Genomic DNA, 21,191 nt, shown 5'->3' on the forward strand with positions numbered 1-21,191 from the left:
CAAATCAAACTGTAAAATGTAAAGTCAGCGTACCTGTTGATAGCAGAGGTGAGCTCATCCAGCCGCCTTGTGTCAGTGGTGGAGGTGTTGTCGAGTTTGGATAGGCTGTCCATCCGCTTTAGAATCACCTCCAGCATGTCACTGATCTTCCTCAGCACACCTCGTGACTCCACGCCTCCCAGCACTGAGAGGAGAGAGAGACATAGAAGGAGAGACAGGAGATGAATGAAAAGCTGAACAGTGAAGTTCATAACAAACGTGCACATTCATCACAGAGCCTGCAGCTCTTCTGGCTCAGTAGTTGGCTGTGCTCTTGTTTTGGACAACTGTCTCGATACACTTCACTGCAATGTAGATCAAAAGCAAATTCCCTTCGGATGTGTGCCAAACAATGCAAAAATCTTCAATTAGATTTGTGGGAAAACACTCACATTCTACATTCCTTCTGTGTAGAGTACCAGTGTTCTTCTAAGTCATTTTATAAATTAAAACTGGACAGTTCCTCTGGAATTAAATATCTATTTTACAAGCAACCGTACAACCTCTCTTTAGTGGTATTTCTATGTCATAACACTTTCACTTTATAACCCTAAATTACAAAGTGGGGCTGCAAAAGAGAACAGTATCATCACTAATATTAATCAATTGTTTTTAAAGCTGTTTTTGTTATTTAGTTTAATACTTTAGTTTTAGTCAATCTTCTACATTTTTTTCACTCCTATGTTTTGAGGTGATGTGAGGCTGTCAGATGTCAATTTCAGCAGCTGCATTAAGCATCCAGTACATGACATACATAGACAGTCGTAGGGAAAAGACTACCGAAAAACCAACAGTTTGATTATCTCAGTCTTTAACCTGTACATCTAAAGCTTGATCTCTCATTTCCTCTGCCTACAGCTGTGCCCTTCACCCAGTGCTGTATTCTGATCTCTTGTCACAAAGCTTTTGTTCAGGCCAGACACCTAGACACTCTGGAGTCTGATGCGTGAATAAGGGCTTACCTTTATATCCTTTGATATGAGAAAATATCCATCAAGACTATGAGTTATGATAAGCCAGGAACTAATTACGCTGAGGCTCTTTTTTCATAGGCTCTTGTTCTGTGTGTGTGTGTGTGTGTGTGTGTGTGTGATGGACAATTTATTTACTTGACACATCACAGCATAGAGGGCTCTCTGTGGACACAAAGAAGTGAATGTGTATGTGGTTGTGTGTGTGTGTCTGGAAAGATGAATACACCACTGACCATCAGAATTGAAAAGTGAGTCTTAACACGTATGCACATGCACACAGTCACATCTCCAGAGACAGTGAGGGAGAGAGGTACAATATACTCTGACTGGATAAAAGGTTTACAAGACCTCATTAGGATAATTACACCGACACTGCCAGGGTCAGAGTGTCTGTGAATTCAGTCATAATGGTCTAGAACGAAGACACCGATGGAAAGCTTTCTGGTTTAATGTCTTTGCCGAACTAATCTCTCCTAGACTGTGTACATCCAACCCATCATTTGTAAGTGCTTGTAGAAAAAAGCAACAGAATAATCTTATAGTTAGTTAGTTTAATTTTATTTCTGTGTCATGCCAAACATTTTGGCCCATCCCACACCACAAACGTCTCCTGGTCGCATATACAAATCATTCGGAAAAATAAATGAATACAAATATACACACACACACACACACACACACACACACACACACACACACACACACACACACACACACACACACACACACACACACACACACACACACACACACACACACACACACACACACACACACAACAAATCCTCATCTACAGATCATTTCGATAAAGAGCTTTTTTTCCTCTTCTCCCAGGCTTTCTCAAGATAATTGGCTAATCTATATGTTTTACATGTGAACAGCCATCTCAGTCTTTGAGCATCATCCATATTTACAAAATCAATCTCTTTTTGTATCTTACTAAACAAAAAATCATGCTGTTCACAATAAAAAGGACAGTAGAAAACAAAATGGAACTCATTTTCTATATCATTCAAACAACACATGGGACAGATCAGTTTTTCCTCTTCTAAATTAACATATCGCCCTGTTTCAACAGTCAATTATAATATATTATAACAATTGCTGATGAGAGTTTGAGGGACAGAAAATTGCAGCTCATGTAGTGGTGAATAGCTCCTTCCTTTAAGCTTCATAAGAAGAGTTGTGCAGTACACTTTATCCCACTTTCATTGCTTTCCCTTTCAAGCAACAGAGTGACAAATCTTAACATATAAAATACCAGTCAAAAGTTTGAACACACTTTCTCATGGGAAAGTGTGTCCAAACATTTGACTGGTACTGTAAAAGCATTGTTTTTCTTTGGCAGTCTTATAGTTCATATAGCTACAATGGTCTGTACAATGGTAAGGCTGCTTTCTGTTGGATATGGGGAAATGAGAATGGAAGGAAGACATCATTGATGACATTCTTGACCGTTACATCACTGACTTTATTGACACCCTTAAAGATACGTAAGGATATTTTTTCCTCCAAACTTTAGCTTTGATTGTTGCTTACTTGATACAGAGTTAGCCAAGTTAGTGGTTATAAACTATTGTGTGCAAATTCAAATAGTAGGTGAACACTAATCAAACAAAGGTCAGGTACAGCAAAGAGTAAAATGCAAATTGATGTTGGCAGATTGTAAATGAGCCGAATGAGGTGTTCATGCTAAAAATGTAAAATTTTAAAGACTGCAAATTCAGAGCGAAGGATTTGCTTGATAATCTGTCATGGTAATGGAAATCTGATTTCAGTGTGCACTGACTGGAGATGCATTTTAATGTCAACATATACAATAAATCCAAATTCCATGACACATTATAATGCAAGTAAAGAGAGCCACACATGATGCAGTAAACAGCCTTAAAGGTCCCATGAAATGGTGCTCTTTGGATGCTTTTATATAGGCCTTAGTGTATCTGATGTCTCTTTCCCGAAATTCAGCCTTGGTGCAGAATTCCAGCCATTAGAGCCAGTCCCACAATGAGCTTTCCTTAGTATGTGCCATTTCTGTGTCTGTTGCTATTGAGGTGGAGAGAGGGGGGGCAAGGTGGAGGTGTGGCCTTGACCAACTGCCACTTTGCTTGTTTGAAAGCCATGATTTTTCTCTCTCATGGGTGGACCAAATTGTCTGGGTGGGCAAAGCAGAGAAAGGGGAGGTAACCTTGCTCCTTATGACCTCATAAGGCGCAAGATTCCAGATCGGCCCATCTGAGCTTTCATTTTCTCAAAGGCAGAGCAGGATACCCAGGCCTCGGTTTACACCTATCACCATTTCTAGCCACTGGGGGACCATAGGCAGGCTGGGGGAATGCATTTTAATGTTAAAAAACTCATAAAGTGAAAGTTTCATGCCATGGGACCTTTAAAAGATACAGGGACACAAAGGTCAGAATGTATTCTTCTAGCCTCACATCAGAAGACTTGGTAGGGACCATATTGACACTACAAACACCTGGATTACATTGTCAAACCACTCTGTCAAACCCTATGTCTGCTGCTTGACAGGCAATTATAGCCAATGGGCTCCGTTGCCTAACAGCTCCGGTGCAAGGTCATGGTCTGCCTCGATCTCTTGCAACAGCCAAAAACTAAGTTAGACTTATCTCCTCAGCAACATATGTATTTGTCTCAGACTGGTAGTGTCATATCCTTTGCCTGTGATGGATCGCTGTGTCAGAGTGTGCCAGTGGGTCGCTCTAATGACATCTTTGTGATTGGCTGATAATGAATGACATCCATGTTCAGGGTCAAGTAAATTGAAGCAATGGCCATGCTGAGAAAAATGATAATTTACTACTAGGGTTGAACAAATACGGGCTTGTCTAATATTCAGTGTCCCAGATATTAAAATTTCTTTGCAAAAATAGCATTTAAATGCCCAAACAAACACACATTTAGAGGTGTTTATTTAGCTAAAATCATAATACATTTGGTAATTTGGTACTGTTTACCACAGATGATTTCTTTTGTACTTGGCTGTTAATAAATATGAGATACATAAAATTAGAAAAAAAACACCAAAGTAATATAATATCCTTGCTGATCGATACCACAAAGGCTTTGATGTCCAGTATTGCAGCAAAGGGGACAAATGGGAGTTGAGGGACCCAAAAGTGTAATTCATATGTTCCAAAGGTCTTTTGTATCAAATATCATTTTGAGTCAGGGGGCTAACTGTTCTTTGTGACTCGTTAATGTTTCTTAATAATCTTTGTGTCAAAAATAAAGTCCTGCAAGCTGCATTCCCATGGATGGCAAATGACCAGCTGTAATAAATGAGCTCTGCCTTTGAAAAGCTGATCCTTGTTGCCATTCCATTGTGCACCAGAAACATCAGAAATAAAGGACAAGTGCCAATATTCCAGTAGCATGCTTCAATAATAACCATTACATAGAAAATGACTGCCCTTATCTGCCCTCATCAGATGAACCCGCATTCAGATCTCACTGTAATGAATCTGCAAGTAAAGGACACGGTGACCACAGCTACAGTACTGCATGTATGTAATGGACACGAGCGGAAAGAAGATAAACAGCAGCAACAGATGAGACGGTGTGACTTGCACAAGCTCAAAGGGCAGAAGAGTCAAACGCAGGGAAGTGTGTGTGTGACAATATCATTACAGACAAAACAGCACAAAAAAAACAAACACAGAAATAAGCGAATCAAATTGTGAAAGAAAAGAAGTAACCACATAAGGATGAACAAATAACATAGACAAGAATCAAGAGTAAAAGCCATGTAGCAACTAATCCCCCCCTCTAAGTATCTGTATAGTCTCTCTGGGTATTGTCTGTAAACTCATTCTGATCAGTCTGTCACTGATCAAAGTGTATGTGGAAATTAACACCAGAGCTCTCATAGGCCCCTCACTATTAAGCCCATCTTTTGGGCTATGTATTGACAAGTTCTGACTGATCAGCTCAATAATAGCATTAGGAAAACCTTGCATAGCAAAGATTTAGCTTTAAGGGGATGCAAAAGTAAATTCAATGCCAATCATTGCAATGTATTTTGATGTAGCACAATAGCTTCTAAATATGTTCCACTGGTCCTGAAGCAACACACAAAGGAGCCAACTGTCAAAAGATTGAAATAAAAAGGACCAATGTGGAATAAGAAGGTTTCTGACCTGCAGCAGTAATTGACACCTAAATGTGTGACGCAAGGACAACGCCACTACTTGTATTTATATTTTTGCACTACATGTTTGTTATTACACTATACGTACCTTGTCCTGTATCTTTTTCTGTACCATTTTTTTTTGTTTCTTGTTGTGTGCACCATATGTTCATTCTTCCTCTATGTACTGTACTGTATATAGATGGTTGACAATAAAAGTCTGTCTTATCTTATCTTTTCTGATCCTGCAACAGACCAAAGTGAAACTGATCAACATCTACAGTATAAAGGAGAAAAGCCACATGTTAGATCCATTCAGATGAGAGTTCCCTGAAGACAAAAAGGTTTTAAAGTCAGCCTCCCATTACTGTTCATGCCCACAGCACTGACATATTTTCACTACATTAAAGAAACTATCATAATTAAACGCTGATGGTTTTATCCCAGCTTTCACCTTTTATTCAACCTTTTAAAATCCAACACAGCCTCTTTGAATAAACATTTTAAAGTACATTTGGAAAATTACAATTGCAAATGCCATCATAAACATGCATAATAAATATTCCATTACTAGCAAGGTGGTTAGTTCACGTGCACTATGACACCCTGAGGCTTAACGTTTATTAAGGTCACTGCTGAAAGCAAATTCAAAGTGTGAGTTGGATCGGCTTTTAATAGTGATGGTTGCCTCAAGGACTAAAATACCACATTTAGCAAGTTTGAGGAATCAAATGATAGAGAGCAGCATGTTGTAGTAAGTCAACCATATTTGTGAGTCTTGCCAATTATAAGACTATGCCAATAAAAGACAAAAAAAGTGGGGAAAGCTGATTGATGTGTCACTGCCCCGTGGTTCCAGTTATACTGTAATGGCACATTTGATCCCAAGAAAACGATAAAATGGAAGATTAAAAAATGGGTAGAAATGTGTAGACTTCTAAACTGATTCCAAATAACTAATAAAATAGAACTGCGCTGCAAGTTATTTACCATGCATGAAGAAATAATTATCTCAAGAGATCAAACAAAAGCGTTTTTTGGGGCCTTCAGTCATGAATCGCTCACAGAGTTGCTGTACTGTCTGAGTGACTACCTGTTTGTGTTTGTTTAAGATAAAAGCAGACTTAAGATTCAATGAGAGTCAAAGCAGTGAGCCAACAGGACCAAGCTGCTGGCATACTATTTCATGCCATGTTTGGCTTCACCCACTGGCATGGGGTGTAATAAATCAGCGCAAACACACACACATATACACAAACACACACACACACACACAACCAAGTGCCCATTTTTAGCCATCATATTGGACTGAATATTTAGTGTCACGGTACATCATATTTCTCCTGAGGACTGAAATGCGTGAAGCGTGAACAGAATCCTTGTTAGTGTCTCTAAACGGACTACTGAAAACTGAGATGGCTGTTTGTGTGTGTGTACTGTATGAGCGTACGCATACTGTAGCCTAGACAGAAAGTTGGCAATTTTCCCTAATCAAATTTCAGCTTCTGAGCCGCACAATCTTGACAGTGAGAACAATTAACATTAGAGACTGGAAATTAAATCGCACAGCCAGCTGCAGCTTCACTAGGAAGCCATACAGAATACTAAAACTAATATCATAAGTCACTGTATGTGTCTGTGTGTTTACACTATGTGTGCATGTGCTTATGAAATAGCCACAGCGTGTCTGTCTGCTGAATTTATTGGGTTACACTTTACTTGAAGGTATCTACATAAGAGTGGCATGACACTGTCATGAACGTGTCATAAACATTATAAACAAGTCATAAACGTTTATGACGCAACGCTTCTGTCATTAGGTGTCATTCGGTTTTTGTCATGAGAAGTAATGGTTAGGGTTAAGGTTCATGTGTCATGACCGTGTCATGTGTTCATGACAATGTAATGTCACTCTTATGTAGATACCCTCAAATATAGTGTTACCACCACACAAAATAGTTATGACTTCCCTTCATCAAATTCCTTTTTATGTCACCAACTTAAAAACAAATGACATTTGACCAAGGCTGGGAACAGTATTTCTCTAGGTCAACTGTACCATAAAAAAAAGACATATCTCATATCTCAGCACAGTAGGGTGCCACAAAAAAGAAGACAGCGCTGGCAGGGGCGTGTTTGTACAGTATAAGCATGAATAAGGCATGTAATGTATGCAGAGTGGAATAGTATAGATTCTTTTTCCATTATGGTTGAATGCAGGGCAAAAAAGGCTTTAAAGCAGTGGGGTTCCTTCCATAAAAAGTGATTGCGCCTGGAGGTGCCTGTGTGAGTATGTGTGTGCGTTTATGTTTGTATGTAAAGGTGACAGAGGTCACAGAGAGGGCACTCTACAGCCGGGTTAATGGGTGGGTTGTAGCTCTGCTTTTCTTGCATGGCTAATTGAATTAAACTGAATTAAACTGCACAAATTATGAAAGCAAAATATCACATATAATGTGTAAATAAAAATAATATAATAATATGACATATTGTGTTCTAAATCAATATATTATAGAGGTGTTTAGATTTGGATCAGCAAAGCCCAAGTGTACTGAACAATTTAATACTGACAGTAAAATAGCATTTTTTTCAAATGATGAAATCCGATCTGAAAAATCTCAGCTGAAGGTAGTGAGGAATGAGTATTCATCTGCAGTGGAGTTATGGCACTTTGAAAACGTTTCTCTTTCTCCACATATCAAGCCCGATCGAGCTCTGTCTTTGAAAATGAAACTGTCTTGAAGCTAACTCTCTATCATTTGATATGTGGTGGGTTTGTGAGACAGTTCTGAACTATAATCCTTCCTACGGTGACTCAGCCAATCATTTGTGTGTGTGTGTGTGTGAATTACCAGAAACGACCGTATAGACTAACACACTCACATCTGTGTGCATGAGGTATTGTATGTGCCAGAAAAGGATGGTGTTTTGATTGGACGGGAGGGGGTGCATATTCATGAAAAGAAAACCATTTCTGGTTTGATGAATGCTGACAGAAGGGCCTGCTGGATACGAGTTGACACAGCTAAATTAACCGGAGACCGATGTCATTTTGTCAAAGGAGCACCAACACAGAAACACACACACACACAGAATGATAAAAAGCACTGGAAGCTACATAAACAGGAAAAATCCACCCCAAAACTAAAATTGTGAGATTATTTCACAGGTTACAAGTCAATATCTAAAAAAACAACAACAGAAAACTGTCTCTCTTCACTGGAAAACTGACTTTCAAGACTTAATGATGTCACATGATACATTATAGAGATGTTTCATCAGTGCTTAATAACTCTGTGGGCTCATAAATGTTTTGTTTAAGATATTCCATCCCAGTGAATCTAATTTGAATTCAGTGCTTCCAGCTGCAGCTGACAAAATGCCGCCGTATCCCAGGAAAATCTATGGGTGCTGTCATGGTTCCCATTGTTTACCGTCAGCTAAAGAATTAGTTTGAGATGACATCATCACCACAGTCTCAGCTCCTCAGGTTGAACATAGGCTTGTTCAAAATCACTAACTAAAACCGAGCTGTTCAATACTAATACTAATGCACACATAATAACCTCCAGCTCATACACACAGACATATTAATTCACACATGATGCATGTTTACCTCAGCATCCTCCTGCAGCTCCTGCCCTCTTCTTCCTCACTTCTCCCCCACTTAAGCTTTACCCTTTAGTCCTTTCTAAACCTCATCATTCTTCTCCCTCACCCTCATGCTGATCTCGTTATCCTTCCAAGCCCTGTTCTTACTACTTCCCCTAATTCTTCATCCTCTCCCTCCGCTTCACCCTTCCTCTCATCTGCAGTAAAGGAACCAACACAATTATCAGTAAAACTCCTCTCTCATCCCTCAGTGGGCAGACAGACAGACAGACAGACTGGTGCTTAATGCCCTGTTACCGCTTTCAATCTCCAGTACATCTCATCTCCTCATTTTCACACCCACATTCAATTACTACAAATTACATGCAGTTTAATTATTATGGCGCAGGAGCTCTACTGTTCATTAGCTGAAGAACGGCAGGACTGAGTGCAGACAGAAAAGAGTGGGATGGATTTCTTTCTTTTTTTTAGCGGCACAATGGGAATGGAAGTATATGGTGGGAGCAGGGTTTAGGCAATTGAAAATGCAGCAAATGAAGAATGCAGTGAAATATTGTGCTGACAAAACAGTAAACAATGTATATTGCCAAAGTCCAAAGACATGCAGGTTTTAGGATAATTGTAGTCTTGATTAACAAAAGGACATTTCCAGAATAATTGCATGTCCCTTCTGGTCTCTGTGTGTTGCTGTTCTCAAAATTAATTTACTTTGGGAAACAACAACAAACTCCCAGCTAGCATGCTACACGCTAAATATGGTTGAAGAAAAAGTTTTGAAGAAAATTTGGATTATGCAATAAGGCAGGCCTGCTTGGTTCTTTTAGGGAAATTTACAAAGAATATGTTTATGTTATTACTATGGACGAAGTACACAGTGCGATACACTGGTAAGAGCAAATTACGTTTAACCATGTACAGTATCCAGTTATTTAAACAGCTCATGTTACTGCATTGTGTGAACAGTTAACTTCATTTAATATTGTATGTGGCATTTTCTTTTGTGGTTCCATCCCAGAGCCACTGTCGCTGTGTCTGTAGCTTAGCCCCGCCCAAGACGATTGTAATTGGTTTACAGAAATGCAAATAACCCAGAGCGTTTTTTCCCCTATCCTAGAATGTATGTGTGGTGTAGCCAGACCTTACTCCACAGCGCTGTGGAGTAAGGTCTGGCAATGTGAGACTAAGTTAATTGTGGACTCTAAATTGCTCATAGTTGAGAATGGAAGTGTAAATGGTTGTCTGTCTCTTATGTGTCAGCACTGTAATAGTCTGGCGACCTGTCCAGGGTGTACCCCGCCTTTAACCAATGTCAGCTGGGATTGGCTCCAGCCCCCTCACAACCCTGAATAGGATAAGCAGTCAGAGATAATGGATGGATGGAAGACCACATACAATGGGTATGATCAATAAGCTAGTTTGAACCCTACAGAATAGAATAAAATAGTATAGAACTAGCTGGTGATGGTAGGAAAAAAAAAAAAAAAAAAAAAAACACTTCCCCCCCCCCCCCCTGTTGGTTCAGCTTTTGAAATATTTATTGTTCATCTGGTTTTGACATTTTCTCACCATTCATCCAGCGATGTCAAGGCAAAGTGGATTATATGAAGGGAGATGGGGATAGATGAGAGGATATTAAAATACAAAGAAAGACAGACAGCTAGAATGCCTGTTAACGCTGACAGTTTCTGTCACTTCTCTTTTGAGTGCTTCTCTGTTTCGAAGTGATCAAGGAGGGGATGAAGAAAGACTCCGTGTATGGCTGTTGTCTAGCTCTTTGTGTCTCAACAGTTCAGCTTCAATTCATTCATCCACTTTGTTTTGTTTGTGTTCACATTTACAGTGGACAAGATCTCTCTTCTTAAAATGTTCCGCCCTTCATCCATCTGCAATATCCTCACTTATTCTTCCTCGTATCTTTAATTCTCTATCACTGTTTAATTTCCTCCGTTTCCCTCTCTGTCGTCTTGAGTCACTATAGTTTACCTTATGATGATGACAGAAGATTAAAAACTGGCATCACTGGACTGCAGACACACAAAGCACTTGAGACAGACAAATAAAACATATTTGAATAGAAACCAAATTGCATATACACACATATGCAGAATGAAAAGGCTTATCTGTTGATAAGTGCAGTGTGTCTGTGTGTGCGCGTGTGTGGGTGTTTGTTTCTTGATTAAATTGTGATGAAATGGGGTGATAGCGATTTCTGTTTCAATCAGATATCATTATTCCTCTTGGAATTACACATGAACAAAGCAATGTGTTTATGTGCTGAACTGAATGGTAGCATTTACGACCTCCCTTATGATTGCTCACACACACACACACACACACACACACACACACACACACACACACACACACACACACACACACACACACACACACACACACACACACACACACACACACACACACACACACACACACACACACACAATATGAGAACATACAAGCACACTCGTCCACATGCACCATGCCGACAAGCTTGACAGACACAAGCCATGGCCCTCATTACCATTTCCACCACCTACTGAAGTCGCTGTCTCTCAGAAAGCATTTCTCTGCTGACTTTCACTACTTCAGCACAGCTCTGCTGTTCAGAGCAGAGAGACAAACAGCCGCGGGGGCTCCTTTCACCGCAACCACGTCAATGTATGTTAGTGTGACAGAGCGTTGTGCTCTACACAGAGACTGGCAGAGATCGAGAGGTTGAGTTTAGAGTGTGTATGTGTGTATGTGTGCGTGTTAGATGGGGGGGTATACAAGAATATAGATGGAGAATATGTGTGACGTGACCTTTTCGCTGTTCTGTGTTACTGAGTGTGCATATTTTGCTACAGTACATGTGTACAAGTAGGCCCTACATGATATTTAGTCTCGTTGAGGAATTTCCTGGAAAGAGAAAATAACATAAGGATGTGCCTGGCCTAGTGGAGGGTTTGGTGTCCTTACTGGGTTAATATTCACATCATATGGGATAAATGTATCCATTTAAGTTAGGTCTAATTACTTTCAACTACTAATTACGTAATTACTGTAACTCCAATAGGACATGAACAAGGCATAAATACTGGCACTACTGCCCACACCAGTTACTGAAGAAGACTCTCAGACTCACAGCAAAATGTCTTAAAGAGCTCATATTATGCTTTTTGGCTTTCCCCCTTTCCTTTATTGTGTTATATATCTTTTTTGTGTGCATTTAATAGGTTTACAAAGTGAAAAAGTCCACCCCAAAGGGAGTTACCATCTCCAACAGAAAACACTGTTCACGAACTGCTTGAAACAGCTCTATTGTAGTCCAGCCTTTACTTCCGTGACAAATGCGCGTCATTTTGCGTCCCTTTGTAACACACGTAATAATGCTTGCCTAGCTTATAGTGTGGCACGCCCTCAAACCAAGCTAGTTAGAGCGGAGGCCCGAAGATACTAGGTACTGTGCATGTGCGACTCCCAGCAATGATGGAATAGAAGTGAGATGCCTCACTCTGTAGCTAAAACGGAGCGCTCATCACACAGGGTGAACAGACGAGCTGCCGCAATGTGCAGTGTGACAAAAATATGGTGTTTTTGGAAAAATTAAACCATGTAAACCTAGTATGGTACAACCTCTAAATAAAATTATGAACCTGAAAATGAGCTTAATATGAGCTCATCAAATTAAAACTCCAGTTCAGTAATTTGTTCGACTCACCCGTTTAAATTATATTCAGGTTTAACGTTCTACAAAATTAAGGGCGTTCCGCTTTGATTGATAAGTGGCTGCCGTCAGGAGGCAAGCATAGACTGTAGGCACTGCCAAAATGGCGATGGCCGGAGCCACCCACTTTGAGCTTCATCTTGAATATTCAGAAACCAATGAGTGACATCACTGAGACTTTTAGATATTTTACACAGTCTATGATTGACATCAATTGAGATCATCTGGCTTGAAAAATCATTTTAACATTAAGGTCTTAATAATACAAATAGAAGCACCATAATAAGATGGCTCAGTAAATTTGTAAAAATGTGAAAAAAAATGATGTTCGTGTTTTGCACATGCCCAGTCAAGCCCTAGACAGTAATTGGATGTCTTGTATCTTCTTTGCCTCTCATTTATATTTTACTACATCACCTGAAGGCCTCCTATCAATCAACATCACAATGAAACATGGTTGCATTGCAGCCCTGAGGGAAGGATAAGGGAAAGATGGAAGAGCAACAGAAGGACAGCAGTAAAACTGGTTTAAGACAAGCGGATTTCAGCGGTCATCCATCGTTTTTTGAGAAATAACAAGATACATGCCAGAGGCCAGAGTCACATTCACTGTCATTATACAAAATATATACTGAATTGTAAAATGGGCATTAATGGGACCTTTCCTAGTACTGTGCTTTTCTTTCCCGCACTGTCTTCTCTTCAACTTGTGATATACACGTAAGCACTGGCTGACTACTTGTTTTCAGTCTCTAGAAATGCACTGAGCCTCGACCCGGTAACTTCTGCTGCTAGCCTTTGTGATGAGTAGGACAGTGTTTAATTTTCAACTTCATCCTAAACTTTTTACCTACCTTGTACTCTCTGTGCAAACATTTAGACTACATGTTTTGAAAACTGTTGTATAAAAATCATAATGTCCCAGAGGGCAGTTTCTATGGTGATTATGTGTAATTAAATTATTTTAATTTAACCTTAATTTATACAGGTAATTTCATTGAGAAACAGTGTCTAATTCTCAAGATAGACCTGTTAGAGGACAATTCCGGCATTAAATAAACCTAGGGGCTAATAACATATGTGTACCTAGTCGAACGTTCTCTGGGATATGTTTTCATGCTAATTGAATGTGTCTCTAGCTTTTAAGAAGCTACCGCAAAACCGGTGGTTAGCCGCTAATGCTAGCTTTCGGCGCATGAATTGTCCTTTTAAGGACAATACATATCAGTTACAGACAGACAAACAGATTACAATAGTATACACAATTTGTATTATTGTAATATTTAAACCAAAGTGCCAAGTAGACTTAAAACGCTAAAGTACTAAAAACAAGAACAAGATTCCAAAGATGTTTTTTCCAGTAACCTTAAAATCCACTAGTGGGATCAAGCTGGACAGCTTTAGATCCTGCTGCATTCCAGGCTGAGGGGGGAGAAAAAGCTTTGTACAAACTGCTGGAACAAAAAAGATTTCCTTGTCACGTTTTGCTTCTCCTTCAACTCTTTCACTACACATTCATCTTGTACAGATACTTTCAACAGCTATTTGGGCTAAATCTGTTCTGTGACCTCTCAATAATCTTTCTGTTCTTTGTCTTCAGTCCTTTCTCTCCCTCTCTACCATGGGGCCCGGGCTCACAGATTCTTTGTCCTCACTATTCCTTCACATTTTCCCTTCTGGCATCTCTAACTTCCTATTCCCCTTAAATATTATCCAGTAGTCTTTCCCTCTCTTTTTCTTTCTGGACATAAGCGTTTGTCTCTATAATTCAGCCTTCAGCACATAAATTAACATATGTCAGGGCTTTGCTCTGTGCCGAGAGCTTTGGCAGAATCTGGTCTCTTTTTTTTTTGCTCAATGGCACACTTCAGCACCCTGGCACCTTTACTCATCCTGTTATTTACTCTGAATCACAGGTAATGAAGCAAAGGACTGGTGAAACCATGTGTGAGAGAGGAAAGACATACCACTCTGGGAGCCAGAATGGACATCTGGCCTTGTGATACTGGGAGGCAAACCTGGGACATATAAATGTTTACAGTGAAAATGAACAGCTGGGCTAGGGGTTGTTTCGGTGTACAGTGCAAAAGGTGTTTATCTGGAGGCTTTTAGCCAATGGCAACAAACTGTGCCATGTGTTTCACAGAGCTGAAATATAAAATGAACGACAAGCTTTAGAGGAACAATACAGTTGTTGCCTCTAATGTCACTAGTCGACTGCAGATATTTCCTTTGTTTCATATTGAGTTAAATTAATTCAGACTGGGAAAATAAGATTTTACTATATCCCATGAAATGTTTTGTGGCGAGCATACATCTTGTTTGAGAGCAAGCAGCTTCCAAAAAAAGGATAAACAACATTTTGCTGAAACAGCCATCAATGCTTTTTGCAGGTGCAAACAAACATTTAGTCGCTGATGGAATTGTAAAGCAGCAAATGTTTTTTTTCCCCTCCAAGATGAATAAAGTAGAAAACAGAGGGAATTGTTTAAAAGGTCCCATGACATGATGCTCTTTGGATGCTTTTATATAGGCCTTAGTGGTCCCCTAATATTTTATCTGAAGTCTCTTTCCCGAAATTCAGCCCTGGTGCAGAATTACAGCCACTAGAGCCAGTCCCACAATGAGCTTTCCTTAGTATGTGCCATTTCTGTGTCTGTAGCTATTGAGGAGGAGAGAGGAGGGGGGGCAAGGTGGAGGGTGGGGGTGTGGCCTTGACCAACTGCCACTTTGCTCGTTTGAAAGCCATGATGTTTCTCTCTCATGGGTGGGCAAAGCAGAGAAAGGGGAGGTAACCTTGCTCCTTATGACCTCATAAGGAGGAGATTCCAGATCGGCCCATCTGAGCTTTCATTTTCTCAAAGGCAGAGCAGGATACCCAGGGCTCGGTTTACACCTATCGCCATTTCTAGCCACTGGGGGACCATAGGCAGGCTGGGGGAACACATATTAATGTTAAAACCTCATAAAGTGAAATTTTCATGCCATGGGACCTTTAAGATTTCAAGAAACACAGAAGCTAGCTAATCTTTAAGCTGCACTAAATAATGAAACACGTTCTTTATGATTTTATATACGACAAAAATGGTACATATCCAAGCAAGGATAAAGTCTCTGTATAATATACCTAATAGGGCTGGACGATTTTGGCTAAAATCATAATCACGATTAATCGAAGAAGTTACCTTGATTACCATTATTAAACGATTATTTAAAAAAAAAAAAAAATCTTTTCTTATAGGCTACTGTAAATATGTTCACGGTTATTTTTTCTAATGAAAGAGTGCATAATCCTATCTTTGTGATTCTAAAATAAGGAAACAACACACAGATATCAATTAATGCTTTCAAACAACTGAACTTAAATCTACAACTGTAGATTTTACAATGAAATAAAAATAAAAAAGTCGTAATATGTTTTAAGGGGAAAGTACATTTACACACAGTGGGCGGCACGGAAATATTAATAGGATTAAAAGACTGAAATAATCGACTTGGTAAAATTACGTCGGTTATAGGCTCTGAATTTCGGTTTCGATTATTTTGGGATTAATCATCCAGCCCTAATACCTAACATGCAGTATATAGTAATACAGTATTGAGAACATTTAAATTAGTTGGGTATGGCACCTTAGTTTAAGAGTCCAATGTGATTTTGTAGCTTCTATGATAATAATGTGGAAGCAATTAAAAATGCCAAACCAATGGGCCCTCTAAGATGTATACAAAAATCACCCAAACATCTAATAATCTATCACTTAATATTTTGCCATTAAAAGATTCATTTTCCCATGAACTTTAGTGGATTAATTTACTATTTGTGCTATGAAACAGTTAATTGCTGTCTCTGAATGATGACAGAATAAATTATTCTGAGCCAAGTTAATTTAAAGACCACTTCAAATACATTAAAGTATGTGATTAGATTTGTAGTCTGCAGCTGAGGGTACAAACAGAATGACCAAAGAAGAGGAAGAAACCAAACAGAGACAAAGGAATGGAGACAAGAATGGCCTCTGTTCCCGATTGTCACTCTGTTGTGTAATCTGCAGCAGGCTGCTGTGCCTGCCTGCTCTGTCTAACACACTCACTCACTCACACACACACACAAATCAACAAATACATATACTAAAGCTCAGACTCTGATCTGTCTCCCCCCCAGCTTAATCTGACAGCCGCGTCAGCTTCAATATGCCTCTGTTTGCAGCTGAGGCTCTGCGGTCTCTGCCTAATTGCATTATCTTTCAGCTACCTGAGACACTGCTGTGGTTTATTCCTCTGATGCTGACACAGAGATGAGACGCTAGTTATTGCTGAGGGAGATTCGGAACAAAGTGCTCCCTGTGTCGACAACATTGCTGGCCGCTTAAAGGTGATAGTGTGTGATGATTACAGTTGGCTCAGTAGAAACATGTGCACGCTACGCTCACATTCACACAGAGGCACAACACACAAATCATAACATCATGCGTGCAAAGAACACACTACTGTAATTAAATCCCACAGGATAGCTAATACATTATTTACTAATTCCCCTTTGCATTGGAAGATGTTCTTATGAAATATTGATGATAGCGACTAGACCGCTCTAAGTATGTTTGTGTTGTTCCCATGAATGTGAAGCCTGATGCATATATAACTGTATTACCAGTTCTTTGTGTGTGGCATATTTATAACATTGTTTGTACTTTCGGTAATCCACTTGCTTGTGTGCTGTTAAAGCACCCCTGCTTTTTGTCCCATTCAGTCTCATTGCTTTACAGCAGCCTGCCACCTTTCTGTGTAACAATGCCAATAAAGTCCTTTTGAAGAAGTGCCGTCACACACAAAGTTATATAAAAGGTAACTTAGTGTGATATTACTTTTATAACAGTAATTCTTTGATGCTTCTTTAGAATATCAACACAAAATTATATATATTGAACCCTTTCTCGGCCAACAGAAGTACGCAGCTCAATCGCCAAAGTCAGAGCCGCAAGCAGCATTGAACGGGTTTCGGGATACACAAAGCATAGCAAAGTCACTTCAGTTGGTTTAATTCTATAGAAAAAGGGTGAGACCAAGCACACACCTGTTTCATCACTATAACGGGTGCAGCATTTCAAAAAGTCCTACCATTTTGCATTACATCACACTTTATAATCGCAATTTATAATACTTATCTGTTAATATATGCGTGATATGATATTTCTGTAGTAAGGTAGTACTGTAACTCTCTTTCAGCAGTATGACTCAGTTGTGATGCTGGATATAACATGCACTAGAGAAATGTCTGCAGTGTAGCTGTAGTGTCACAGAACAACAGTTGAAATGTTGGCATTAAATAGAGGCAAGGTATTCCTTCCACACCCCACCCCACCGCTGTCCAACAAATGATGATGAGTGGTCACTTGGGCACACACAACACAGCTTAACATCAACAGATTTTGTCCGGTTGTTGACAGCAGTGAAACTGATTGGCCTGGTAATCATGGTATGGTATCGACTTATTCAGCTGCAGACAGCAGGCATTTAGTTTAAAAAGGTAGATGCAGTGGTACGCTTTCTGCCAGGATTTCTTCCTTCATTGGGGACACAAGAAATAAGACCTAAGTGAAGGAAACACATGCGACAAACCAATGTCCATGATAACCGGACACTGCCATTTGTATTATAGAAATAATTTTGAAACATGGCAGCAACAGACACCTCACTGCCTCTACAAGACATCCAGAGTAGAAAAATGTAGGGTGCCTGCATGTTACATGGCAGATGGCAGGAGAGACAGAACTACACGATAGACAGGGGGTGGGTTACACATATCTACAGATCTATAGTTTACATAGGCAAAACAATCAGACGGGATCATAGAAGAAGATACACTAACTGCTCTACAGCTGGTTGGATTTAAATGTAGAAGAACATTTAATCGCTGTGAACATTTCTTCTAGATGTGAATGCAGCATGGATTTTATTTGTACAAAGTTGTGTTGAGGAGCTTGAGGCAATTTTCTCCATCGACTTGCTAAACTGTGTGAGCTCAGCTCCTTCTTAAGCTTGTGGGTATAGTTACAGTAGCTGTGTGTGTGTGTGTGTGTGTGTGTGTGTGTGTGTGTGTGTGTGTGTGTGTGTGTGTGTGTGTGTGTGTGTGTGTGTGTGTGTGTGTGTGTGAGAAAGAGAGCGAGGGTTGGTGCATATGCACATGCAATGTCCTATATATGTTTAAAAATGATCAGACCACTGGCTTGTATGTGTAAATAATCTACAGCATGAACTACAGGTTTATTCCCAGGCTCCCCAGCCACAAGATGCTGATTCGGACACATTTCATTTTTCTCAGACTGATAGCCTGGTGGGAGCCACAGAGACTGACGGCGCCTTGAGCAGGTCCATTAAGGAAATGAGAGCTATCAATCAAAACGGATTAATCCAACTTGATCTCCCAGAGGCAGATAAAGAAATTTAAATCTGGACCAACACACCCACATGCGTACGTGCTACCATGGACATTTACTGTAGATGCATACAAAGCAGTGCACAATTAAGTCATTTTGAGACTGCAAAAATAAGCCTGTAAGTGACTGTACAACATTGTAAGTGTGTCCCGCTTTGCCTCTATGACTGCAACTCAACTTGTCCTTGAAGTGAAAAGCCTTTTACTATTATTTGTAAATCCCAGGAAGACGACTGTATTCCACCATGTCGATTGTATGGTGAGTGTTTCTGACAAGGAAAAATGGTTGCGCTTGTTAAAGCCGTTTCCTTTCAAAACTGATGCATTTCTCAGCAGACAAATCTATTGAATGTTACATGACAGAAACAAAGAAGGAGAGATTTGGGAAAACCTTTTAGAAATTGCTTTTTTTCCTGTTGTGCTTCAGCACGTCTTTTATTTACTGAGAAACGGATGGGCCCTGTCATCTGTGCTGACAGGTAATGCCATTTTAACTTTCCCAGAGAGAGGAAGAGCCAAAGGCTTGGCAGTACAGCACACATGCTACCAGATCAGCTCAGTAAGCTGCTAGAAAGATGCTTGAGTGAAAGAAAGCCATCAGCAGGCAGCATGTACGTCTAGGTGAAGAATGAAAATTGTTACCATTCAATATATGGCCATTGGAAAGAATACATTTGACTTTGTGCATACTGTACATATTCTATAGATTTCTATGAACACATCCATTACTGTCTCACAATCAAGAAAACCCAGCGCAAAGAAGGTTATACACATTAATAACAACGTATTTCTCAGACCGAGCATGTTGTAGACTAAATTACCAAAATTTGTAAGATCCTAGCCATTTCCATAGATATATATGACTCTTTCATGCTTTGAGGTTGTAGAAAGTAAGAGAACAAAACACTCTTTCAACCAGATTGACAACTGAAAGGGTAGAAAGAGACAAAGATACTGCTTAGCAACAGTTAAATAAGAATAGAAGAAATCAGCAGGCATTGGTAAAAGAAAGCTTAGCATCAAAATGTGTGCATATTCAAATAGGAACAGGTTCCTGTTTTGTGCCCGTTATTATGGCTCCCACGTAACTTCTAGGCAAGTCCCGCCCTACGAGGCATTGACCTCGAGTGGTTAAGGTTAGGATAGCCAATTGGTCAGGGGATAGGACCTGAACGAATCAGGTTACATTACCTAGCGTAAGCATGGACGCCTAGCCAATGGTAGTGTGTGAATGCTATTGAACGGAGGGCCTTGCCTAGAAGTTGCGAGGTTTCCATAATAACGCGTCAAGTGCACAATAATGCCTATAACAAACTGGAATTAACAGCTGTGTTGCTTTAACAAAGCAATTTTTCAAACTTCACAATAGAAATAGAAGGTTAGTCTAGGGTTAGCACTACTGGAACTGGATCACAGCATTTCAGGGGAACATACTATGGTATAAACGACTGTAGAGTGCCTAAAGAAACACGTGTTCCCAAAATAGGTTCCCAAAATATTTAAAGCCCAATTGCACAGTTGTGTTTCAATAATAATGGGTTCACTAACGTTGATTTCTGGACTGGAAAACAAATTCAACATTGAAGGGTATTTGGGGGAAAAATGGTTACAATAGTATTCTCGCCTGTCATTCACCACCGTGGATGCATCGACTAAATGGAAGTTTTATAATTCAATTCTTTTTTCTTTTGGGGCCAAAATGATTTCAAATGTAAATAAAACAATATACCGCATAGGGGTAAAAACAGAAATTGGTTATTGGACACAGATGCTGAAAAGACAACAATTAGAGAGCGCTTTTGTGAGTGTGTGTGTGTGTGTGGCAAGACCGGCGGCAAACATCAACAGCTTCCTGACATTATCACACACCGCTGACAGATGTGCAACATAACAGCTTTTACCATCGCTGCTGGTGTGATTATTGCTGCCACATGATTATTGGAAGCACAGGAAAGCTTGACGCGTGTGTCATGTGGCAGAGAGAGAAAGAGAGAGAGAGAGAGAGAGAGAGAGAGAGAGAGAGAGAGAGAGAGAGAGAGAGAGAGAGAGAGAAAAGAGAGATTCAGTGAGGTTGACCGTAATTTCAATTGACTGCGTGACGAGCGTGCAGAAGACAGTGTTTATGCATTTGTGTTTTTAGCACATATGCATCTTTATTTAGTTTTGCGCCCATGTGTATCCCTTCTTTCAAAATGAAAAACATCTTGGCTGCCCTAAAATGGTCTTTCTACTCCTCCTCTCTTAAACTCTCAGCAATCACTCTCCCCTCCTTTTACC

At 39.8% G+C, this 21,191-nt stretch overlaps 1 protein-coding gene across 2 annotated transcripts in view; it reads right to left on the reverse strand.

The window, feature by feature from the left end:
• LOC120562917 (alpha-1,6-mannosylglycoprotein 6-beta-N-acetylglucosaminyltransferase B-like) overlaps positions 1-21,191 on the reverse strand; it is a 125,911-nt gene that overhangs the window by 85,271 nt on the left and 19,449 nt on the right. For both annotated transcript variants that reach the window (XM_039806872.1, XM_039806869.1), the window contains exon 3: positions 34-184. In XM_039806872.1, the coding sequence (XP_039662806.1) occupies positions 34-184 (151 nt within the window). The remainder of the gene's footprint in view (positions 1-33; positions 185-21,191) is intronic.

The sequence above is a fragment of the Perca fluviatilis genome, chromosome 1 (assembly GCF_010015445.1).
Source record: "Perca fluviatilis chromosome 1, GENO_Pfluv_1.0, whole genome shotgun sequence".
Classification (NCBI taxonomy): domain Eukaryota; kingdom Metazoa; phylum Chordata; class Actinopteri; order Perciformes; family Percidae; genus Perca; species Perca fluviatilis.